The sequence below is a fragment of the Halyomorpha halys genome, unplaced genomic scaffold (assembly GCF_000696795.3).
Source record: "Halyomorpha halys isolate HHAL.00 unplaced genomic scaffold, Hhal_1.1 Scaffold251.1, whole genome shotgun sequence".
Lineage (NCBI taxonomy): Eukaryota > Metazoa > Arthropoda > Insecta > Hemiptera > Pentatomidae > Halyomorpha > Halyomorpha halys.
In genome coordinates, this window is record NW_027106674.1 from 1,245,753 (window position 1) to 1,256,792 (window position 11,040).

The 11,040-nt window shown below is 35.9% G+C and overlaps 1 protein-coding gene across 3 annotated transcripts in view; it reads right to left on the reverse strand.

The window, feature by feature from the left end:
* Positions 1-11,040, reverse strand: part of LOC106680239 (interleukin-1 receptor-associated kinase 4) — a 17,060-nt gene that overhangs the window by 4,561 nt on the left and 1,459 nt on the right. For all 3 annotated transcript variants that reach the window (XR_010842781.1, XM_067045036.1, XM_014419789.2), the window contains exons 3-5: positions 8,259-8,406; positions 2,675-2,853; positions 1,782-1,942 (exon numbers count right to left, since the gene is read on the reverse strand). Coding sequence is in view for 2 of the 3 variants with exons in the window: in XM_067045036.1 (XP_066901137.1) it covers positions 1,782-1,942; positions 2,675-2,853; positions 8,259-8,406 (488 nt within the window). In the remaining variant the exon portion in view is untranslated. The remainder of the gene's footprint in view (positions 1-1,781; positions 1,943-2,674; positions 2,854-8,258; positions 8,407-11,040) is intronic.

Consider the following 11,040-nt stretch of genomic DNA (forward strand, 5'->3'; position numbering starts at 1 on the left):
TAATATTAATATATATATTTTTTATTTATGTTTTATGTTTGTTTGTTTATATCATAAAACTTTTTTGTCCTACCACCCCATTTTCAGGAAAAATATAACAAAGAAAGGTGTAAATTAGAAATATTGAGCTTTGAAATTACGAAACTATTTTGGCTCAGAATAGAATGAAAAAAAAATTGGTTAAAAATCAGTCTCCCATCACCATGTCAATGTTTTTCCTTTAAAATATGTTGCTGGTAAAACATCTATTGTGCCTTTTGGTTTTTTATACCAGAGAGTGGTTATTTTATATAAGCTAACTGTGCTTTGGCTTGTGTGGATCCTACCATTAAAATTTGTTACTATAGAAAATTTGAGCAGTGCCTCTTTCATTCTGGATGTGCAACATGTTCTCAAATTACTTTGTTTGGTATTACTATTACAATAACGGAAAATTAAAAGCCAATATTGCAGGATCAAAATCAGAATGAAGAATTCCTGATTATATAATGAGCAATTATGCATTACATGTTCCTATGAAGGGATTTGTTTGTACATATGCTAATTAGAATTACCAAAAACATTATACATTCAAGGTTATTTCAATGAACTTAAAATTAAAAAATAAATAAATTAAAATTGAACCCACATATGCAGCAAGGAGCCAAACATATTTTTGTGAATTTGAGTTTTATCCATAATTTTTCGTTTCATAACATACACCCATAAGCACAGCATTCACTATTAGATATAGATAGAGCCTTGTGTTTTATTGTGAAATATTGATATAGCTTATAAAATGTAATGAAAAAAAAGTTAGTTGATTTCTTATTGCATATGTGGGTTCAATTTATGTAACCAAAACTAAATAAATAATAATGTGTACTAAACAAAATAATCAATACTAAACTTTCCACTGTGTTCATTTAATCTGTATACATCCTAAAATCTAGCAATAATGAAGCATTGCTGGTTAGTTAGTAATTGGCAATTTATTCGAGTTTGTTTCAGTAAAAACATTGTAGAAAAAAATAGGTAAACAAGCATAATTAAATAAAATGACAATACAGATAGTAATAACCTATGTTTTTAAATTTTATTAACAACACAACACACAAAATAACCTTTAAAATAGTAACCTGTCTTATTTCTTGCAGATGTCAAGCAAGAAGTGTTTTCACACTTTATTTTTATCTAGTCTCCAACTTGTGCAAAAATACCAGGCTTTAACAATTTCAAATAATTTTAATAAATTCAAAATTATTAAAAACTTTGTGAAGTTCATTAACTTCCACATGCACAAATCTTTCTGGTCAAAGATTATAAACCCATAATTATATAGGATTTTTATTATATGGATGCAGTTCCATTCCATTGGCCATTGCATGATTTAATAATATTAAGCCTTCCTCAATAAAAAGCCTATCTAATAAAAAAAGAATTTTTCTTATCAGACTGGCAGTGTCTGAAAGAAGACAAATACTTTCATGGCTGATGTAGAGGCTCCAATGAAAAAGGCACAGTAAAAATAAAGGAACTTCAAGAATGGATAAAAAAAAACGATCTACTTTCAAAAAGTAACCGGAAGAAAAATTAATAATTTTTAAAAATTTTTATATAAAAACAGGAATACTAGGAGGAGGATAGAAAATCAGCAGTGACAGTTAGGAAACTTGATAATCATGGGAGAATACACAATTATGAGATATGCACATCAAATTTAGATGAATTTAGGATAGCCAAAGAACCAATAATGAAATGCTAAGACAGAAATTAAATTAAGGAAATAATACCTACAATACCTTAGCTTCTAAAGCATCTTGAAGAGATCCATTAGGCATGAAAGTATAAATAAGGCATTTGTATGGACCATCATTTGAATAACCAATGACAGGAAGAATATTTTCATGAGCTACTCCACCTAACAGTTTAATTTCAGTACCAAATTGATCGCAAGTCAATTCTGAAACACAAAAAAAAATTTTCATTATAATTAAATAACAAATTTTTGCAAAGGTATAATGATTGGATGAAAATGCATAAACTGTCATTGACTTCAACATTTTAGCGAATCAGTTACTCATAAAGGTTTATTAGATGAAATAAATATGATTACTTGTTTATCAGGCAATTAATGAAATTCAGAAAGCTGATTCACAGAACATTAACATTATTTCCATATTTTCCACTCTTATTTACCTAAAAACATTTAATCATGGTACAGTGTGATTACACCCTCCTGTCCATATAAACTCATAACACATAATAGAAAAATGATCTAGTTTCCCATATTTTCTCTGTTTTATTCTCATTAATATTTCTATACCATTGTCTATGTTTGGTTCATAGACACAATCTATACTTTTAATATACAATGTATATCCACAGAATGGATACATATAAGCTTCCCTACATTTTTTTTTTTTTTTTTATGCAGGAAGTGAAAAAAATGGTCATCAGAATAAAAAATGTTTGCTTGCATTTTAGATATGTCAAGGAAATTTGGTCCCATGTCTGTCTGTCATTAAATCATTGCTTGGATATTACAGTTACTATGGTTAATGGTTACAGAAGATGAAAATACCACACAGTTTTTTACAATAATATGACTGATGATTTCAGAAATAAAGATCTACTGTTAAATTTATAAAATTAATAAATAAATGGGTTAGTATTGAATATACATTGAAGGAACCTGGAATAACTGCCTCAGCATCATGTAATCTCTTTACTGCAACTTTTCCAAAATGTAGACTACACAAATAAACACTTCCAAACCCTCCAGTTCCAATTTTTTTTTCATCAGAGAAATCATCAGTTCCATATTGCAATGTTTTATAACTCACTTGTTGGACAATTTCATCGGAATTCATTCTATAACAAAGTACAATGCATAGCTATAATTGCAGCATAATCACTAGTACTTTCTATAAATAATAATAATGTCATCAAAATATTTTTGACAATGCCTATGAGGACTTGTTCCCTGGTATTGCCTTACACTGAGACTGGGTATTATTACTGAGGGGACTTGGTCCCTGACAATGCCTATGAGGACTTGTTCCCTGGTATTGCCTTACACTGAGACTGGGTATTATTACTGAGGGGACTTGGTCCCTGACAATGCCTATGAGGACTTGTTCCCTGTAACTACCTATGAGGACTCGCTCCCTGGTACTTACTTAAATTAATTACATGTATTTCGCACCATAATGGATAACATAAATTACTAATATGGATAATCATCATAAATCAATAAAACTATTAAAAGCATTTTAAAATTTAATAATAAATGTAATTGGGGTTTAGTTATAACTTATAATTCATACCATCAGCCATTCGACCTTCAAGATGGAGAAACTTCTACATTGACGCCCAGACAGTACATAATTCCATCAAGATCACTTAGAGTATACACCCTAGGACCACTTAGTCCAGATGATGAAGGTCAGAATTCTGAGTAAATACCCGACCATTGTAGTAGTCGTATCTCTGGGTTTTAGAGGGATGAATAAAGGATTAGGGATAAATAGAGAAATAATCATTTACCTACTCTTTTTTGAAGATAGCCGAAGGTTTGTTGACTAGCATCTGGGCTTATAGGTGTCCTAGCCTGAGCAGAAGGTTGGTGTGTGGTGTTTTTCCCTTTTCCTTTGATTTGCATTCTTGGTTACTCAGCTTGAGTCAGTTCCCTCTGAACTTCGGCATTTTCTATCAGACCCGATACAAAAAAGGTTATCGACATAGCTTGGTGAATATTGGTGCTCTTTCCGACAAGAATTTATCACAGCAGTTTTTTTTTTTAGTTTTTTCTATAGTTGGAAATGGTAGGGTTGGTTTGGACAATTCGAGTTTTAAGCCCGAGAGTGTGGACTAGGGTGAAATTTTGTGATTAGTGAATAACAAAGGACACTGAAAATTAGTGATCAAATAGCTGAGATTAGGCCCAACGGTCATATTATCGATGGAGATGGAGATGGAGGTGAGAGAAGCTGAAGAAGAAACATCTTTAAAACTATTAAGATCTAATGGCAAACGGGGTAGGAAAGGTTCTCAGGGCGATATTTCTGTAGTAACTGAAGAGGCTGGATGTAATTCTGAACTCCAGAAAGCAAAATTAATCCAGGAGGGAAAATCTGAGAATTTATATTAAAAATACTGGCAGGGACATTAGCACAAAGGTCCAGAACTACATCAACGGTAAGTTTCAGTATCTACTTTATGTAATTGAAACCATGCATGAGAAAACAAAGGAATGTCAGGAACAATTTGAAAATGTTTCTACCCTTGTCAAAAGGGCTGTAAAAGAGACACTAGCTTCTCTGAATGTCCATTTAATGATTACCCAGGTTATTGTTGAGCAGTCTGTGCCAAAACTCATGAAAGGATTCTCAAAATCTAACCGGCGACTTGTAGCTGTAGAATAACCGAGGGAAATAAAAGAAGCAGTGGCTGAAGGCCCCAGTGATATTTTATCTGATCCTACACCTTTCATTGAGGTCAAAAGGAAAATAAATAAGAAGAAAGCTAAAAAATCAGCTTCAGCTGACAGGATAAAACCAATAAGCAAGCAAGCTCAATCTGAGTAGGTTCCGCTGAACGATTGGCGGTGCACACAAAACCCAAGACCATGGCAGAGATTGTTAAATGCTTGCTATCTAAGCCTATCTAGAATCCGAATCCAACTTACGTCACTATCAATGGGGCCAGTAAGACCGCAGTTGATATAAATGGATTACCATCCACAACAGAAATCGGCGTGAAAGCAGCAATCGTCCATGCAACAAGTCGGGTTCTGCTCTCTTGGTTCGCTTGGATGACAGTTTTCATGCTAACAAAGTTATTGGGTGGCAAGAACTTCCTGACTGAGGACTACAAGCTAAGATAGCCCTGAGGAGGAAACCTAGGATGGAGGTGAAGGGTATGTTTCCGAGAACTCCCTCCAGCACTGAAATGCGAGGGCTTGATCTTCCCCATGGTTGAGGCCGACCTTAACCATCATGAAAAGAGACCTCTACAAGGCCCGACGGTCGTACCAGAAGTGCAGATGTGACGATAGGGCACTGTACTTTGTAATGAGTATAGGTTCAAGACCAGGGCATATCGAAATGAGGTGCGCTCGCAGAAAAAGAGATCCTGGGACGAATTAATCGTTGAAGAGTCTACAATGAATCCCTGGGGTATTCAGTATAGGGTGGCCCTTGGCAGGTTGACTCCACTTCAGACATTGGCAGCCCTCAACCATGAAGATTACCAGGCAACCACCCTTGAAGAGGCAGCTAATATCTTCATTAAGGTGAATTACCCCAGGGATGATCCATCCCTGGACAACGAAGAGGAAGGTTTTGTGAGACGAACCACAGTATCCCCACCTGGTACGGACCTGTGCCCTCCTTGGGACATACATGATCTCCGTATTGCAGTGGAAAGGAAAAAACTGGCCGTGCTCCCGGACTTGATGCTATAGATGCAGTGATCCTAAAGAATACTATTCCCTATATTGAAGAAAGGCTTCTTGATTTTTACAATGACTGTCTGAAAAGGGGAGACTTTCCAAGAAGCTAGAGTATTGCTGATTTGAGACTCCTCTATAAGGGAGGGGACAGGGATAAGTAGCTCCCTAAGTTCTACAGACCTATATGTCTCCTCCCTATGATGAGCAAGCTTCTAGAGCAGCTAATCATGATCAGGCTAGCACCAGTTTTTACAAAAGCAAGTCACCCACGGCAAAAGGCAAAGGAACCACTGATGCTCTGTTGTGAGTGCGAGCAGATGTTGAACAGAGGGAGGAGCGGTATGTCATGTTGCTTTGACCACCTTTGACAGCATCTGGTGGCCCCTCTTGCTCCAGCAGTAGCAGAAATATGAAGCCCCAGCAAATTATATGACTTGATTTGGAGCTACCTCGAGGACAGACGTGTGAAGACTAAAGGTAGCTCTTATGAAGTAGAAGCTTCCATAGAGAGAGAACGCTCTCAGGGCTCAGTACTTGGCCCATCCCTATGGAAGCTGATTTTTGACGAGTTGTTGGGAGTCTTAGAGGAAGAGCGGTTCCCTGCCACTGGTTACATCAATGATCTGGCTGCAGTGGTGTCCTCTAATAGCAGAGCCGGCCTAAAACAGCAAGCAGAATGATGTGCCAACCTGGTTGGAGAATGGTGCGAGAGGAAAAAGTTTCAAATGGCCTCTAGCAAGACACATGCCATTCTCTTAAGAGGAAAAACTGATAGGGCCCACCCTATTAATTTGATAATTCAAGGAACAAGGATACATCCAAGTGAGGTATTCACCTACCTAGGCGTAAGATTTGGAAGAGGATTTAACGTGACTCTTGATTTGGATTACTTGGGAAACAGGTTGGTCCAATCTTTGAACGGTCTTAGTCATGTGGGGTACCTTCTGGGGCCTCAGATACCCTGTGACAATGACCATATATAAAGGAGTGGTTGTGGGTATTCTGAGGTATGCCTTCCCCGACTGAAACTGGAATCTCTTGCAACGGCATAAGAGAAATTAGCGACAATCCAAAGGACGGCTTTGCTTAGAGTCACCAATCAAACTGGAATGTCTCATATGAGGCAGTGCAAGTTTTAGTGGGAGGGGTACCTCTTGACCTTCTTCTACAGGAAGAAATGATGATGTTTAAATTCAAGAGAGAGGGCTTGGCAGGTCTGCCGGCAAATCTTCAGGTGAGGGTTGACAAGAGCCCAAGTAAATGGAAAACCATTCTCCGGGAGGACACCACCCAAGAATGAAACCGGCATTGGATGATAAGCCCAAAAGGTGCTACCTTAAGGAAATATTTCTCCACCCCTCGATCACAGATGGAAGCAAAGTGGGTTCTCCCAGACTACTGGCTCTTTCAATTTCTTACACACCATGGGGGATTTCGAGCCAAGCTTCATGGCCATGGGATGGATATCGACCCCCTATGCCCAAGTTGTGATATTCCGGAGACTGCCGAGCACATCATCATAGACTGTACCGCCTTTGATGCATTACGGGACAGATTGCTGAGGGAAGCAGACTTTACGCCCTCACAGAGAACGACTTCCCTCAGCTAGTAAGCAAAGAAAACTACCCGTATTACAAAGAATTTGTATACGGGTGAAAAACAATTATTGGAGCCACTTCAATATTCGTCAAAGAAGACCAGCCCCTGGAATGCCTGCGGAGGAAGAAGACTGAACCTAAACACTGAAAACTAATGAAACCTATAAAAAAATTGTACATGAATCATTAAAATTGTAAATTGATTTATTAGCAGTAGTTATAATCAGGCAGTCCTTCAAGCCTTCCCTAAAGTGAAGAACCTTCATAGGCTATATCTCTGCCTCAGTAAAAGAGGTTCCTGATTGGACAGGGGCTGAAGGTTGAAGAAGGAAAGGAATGGAGGGGAATACTGGGTTCAGAAATGCCAGGTAATTAATTAACAATCCTCTCCTGAAACTAAGAAGCTGCTAGGTCCAAACAGAAATGAACTTGGACTGATTATTGGAGTACAAACAAGACACAATATTTTTTTTTAAATCCTAAAAATTTTAGGAGCAGAGGATGGTGAAATCTGCCATACTACCAGACAAGCACCGGAGATTGCCCTCACAACAGACTTACTCCATTGAATGACCGCCTCATTAAATTTCGTTACAAAAACCAGGTTCAGCATAAGAGGAAAAATAGGTCTCCTTTGCTATTGCTAGCGTAGGTAAAAAGTACAGATTGGTGCATAAGCTTGACTTCTTCATCAATTTTTATCAGAGCCATTTTCAACTGTACATGACAGAAAATGATACTTCAGTAATGATTGATCATTACTTAAAATGTGTTTTAATCCATCACATACATCAAACATTTTATTGGTGCTTCTACAGAAATTGGAATTTCATTCCTAAGGCCTCAGCAACTGATTTATATAGACTGGGTCATAGAGAGTTGCACAAAAACAACTAATTATAACTTAAATGTTTACCTAGATATTTTATAAATTTAATAATTTTGTTAATGTCATATTGCATTTTAATTTCTTTTGTTCTGAAGCACTATTACATTGTAAGTCTCTAAAATTAGCCATTTTTATTTTGTATAATAGTTTATGTTCATTATATTTAGTTTTGTCCAAGGCTTATAATAATTATTTTTAACAACCTTCTAAACTTAGATGCATTCATTTACTAAATATTCGCAGCAAACCAACAACACATTATCGATAATGGGATTAATATTTGTAGTTAGGAATTATATTTGTACTGTATCTATTTGTAAAATAAAAATATAATTACACTCCATCATTTGTTTTTGGTAGTGGTGTAGTTTCTTTTTGGCATTCTGAGCCCCATAAAGAAAGAGGTGGAGCAGAAGGTTTAAGGATATCTTCAGGTATAACAACAGGTGCAGCTGGACCACTGGTTGGTCTTGAAGGTATTGCTTCTGAAATAAATATATCAATTATTAGTTTTAAAGATTTTAATTAGAACAGTGCAATTAGAATGATTAAAATAGATTCTATGATTTATTGAAATATATAATCGTTGAAATTTATAAAAATAAGGGTCATTCAAATATAAATGAGAATGCTGAGATAGGAAATGAGAGGTCCAGCAAGAGGGGAACTATGGAAGTGGGGAGTGACCTCCGGCCAGGCCTCATACAAAGTAAGGGAGCAAGTAACAAAGATCCTTCCTTCAGATGTTCAATCATAATAAAGTATTCACCATTATAATATTTTATAAAGATTGCTTGCACAGTTGCAAAGTTGGTGTAAATATCCTTTCATAAGAAAGTGTGTTTCATTGGCACAAAACTTTCTGCGAAGGACAAGAAAAAATGAAATATATACACCATGATCACGTCTTTGATGGAAAAAATGTATTTGAGTCGTTTCAGAAAAAATATAACGGAAAAAAAAGATGTGGAAAAGGTGATTTATCACTGGCTATCTTTAACCTTAAAGGGTTAAAGGATCAAAATATTATTATTACTACCTTTAATTTTTTTTATTATATCTTTCTTTTTTACATTTTATACCCTTGTTATTTTACACTTATGTTTTGTTTTCCTTATGTAACTATGTGTTTGTATCTTTTTTAGCCCTGAAGAAGCCCTGCAACGTGGGGCGAAACGTTGGCTCATTAAAATAGTATAATTCTACTATTTGAGTTTTTTTTTACCGCACCCGGACCATATTCCTTTCATATTATTATTATCAAATGATTATATTTGTTTTGCTCCAGGACCTGGAGCGAAATAACATATTAACTTGTATTTAATTTAATAACAACAATCTTTATTTATTTTGGGCTACAGATAGTGTAGTTAAATAATACACTTACTTTGCAAACTTGGGCTTTAGAGCCATCAAGTAAAAATATAAATTAAAACAAACCTCTATAAGTAAACAAAATAAAATGAATAAAAAAAAATATGGAACTAGGTAATTTACAATCTGAGGGAACTAGATTAATTAGAGATTTTTTTAAAATGTCAGAAGTAATGGAATTTCAGAAGTGAACAGATTTGAACTAATGAAAATCAAAAATATAGTTGGATAGTGAGATTGATTAACTTGGTAGAAGAGGGATCACAAAACAAAAGAGAATACTTGAACTATACTTGATGAGAGCTATTTTAACGATACATGAAACTATAAAAAGGAAGCATATCTTGAAATCCCAAAGATGAAGTGCACAAAGTAAATGATTGACTTTCCTTAATAATATTGGTTTTAAGATTACCAGAGACACTTTAATCAGCACTTTAACTGTACGATAATCAAAGCAGTAGAAAATAAGGAAGGTAACTAACCAGGAGCAACAGGGTCAACCTCTTCTGGAAGGGTTGTAGCTGACATCAGGCCTAGTCGATTAAATCATCTACAGGGCAAAACTAGAAAAAATTAAAGCACCCCTTATGCAAGAGAGGGTTAAAAACCCAATTGCTGGATATTTAACATTTAGTGACAATCTTGATGACCAACATTGCTTAAAATGCCAAGGATATGGGCACACAAAGGCCACTTATGAAGCGGAAACTTGCTTCACAGTGGATGCTGTAGTGTGCATCTCGTATGCAGCAAGTGGCCAAGTAAAAAAAGATTTCCCAAAAAAATGGCTAACCTGACTCGTGCTAATCTTGTGGAGCTAATGCTAATCTAAGAATAACAAAGAATATGATAGTTAGCAGGGAGTGTCCTATGCACTTAAATTGGTGCTTGTGCTTGTAATTGGTGAATTGTGGTGCATAATATATCAGGTGGGGCAATGTTGCCTTCACATTGGTATCCATAGCTACCTCACATGAACTGCATTGAAGAAGGGTTGTCCAGACATATTGTCAATTGGAGCCTTAGATCTGAGATGTGTTCCGACCAGAAAAGGCTGTCTTTAACTTGGCGTATGATTGAGCATTGGATTTATCATGACCCTTCACATGGATGACCTAGAAAATAGTGGCACTAGCCTTGAATGGCCTAGTTGGCAGATCTAGTTGAAAATATCTGAGTGAGAATGGAAGAGGTTTATCTGTCCCAGCAATGGAAAAACATTATCAAGGTGGATACAACAGAAGAATAGAACTGCCTTGAGTAGATACCTGAACAGATCTATTCTGAGGAACTACTATTCTTTTTGCTTAGAAGTGAAATTGGTCCTCCTGAACTACTGGCTATCATAATACCTAACAGGGTATGGGGTTTTCAAACCAAGTATATAATGACTTCAAAAATAAACTACCCATATTCAAATAGTAGGTGTAAAGGTGAAAAGTTCAATCTTCAATCATAAACGAAGAGGACCTGTTCTTGGTAGGTCTCTGAACAGAGGAATCACAGAAGATGGAAATCTAAGAGGAAATTAAGGCAGTACATGGAAAACAAAAAGATACGAAGTAAAGAGAAAATCGTACTCTACTGTTCAATGTTATGCATACCTTTGTTAAATCAAACTATGGTAAACACCTGTATTACCCATAAAAGCAGGAGAATGAGAGAATAATTAAATGATAATAGGCTATAGAGTAAAAACTGGATGCCTTAAGTGCAATGTAGGCTTGTATAGTGAATGTTTT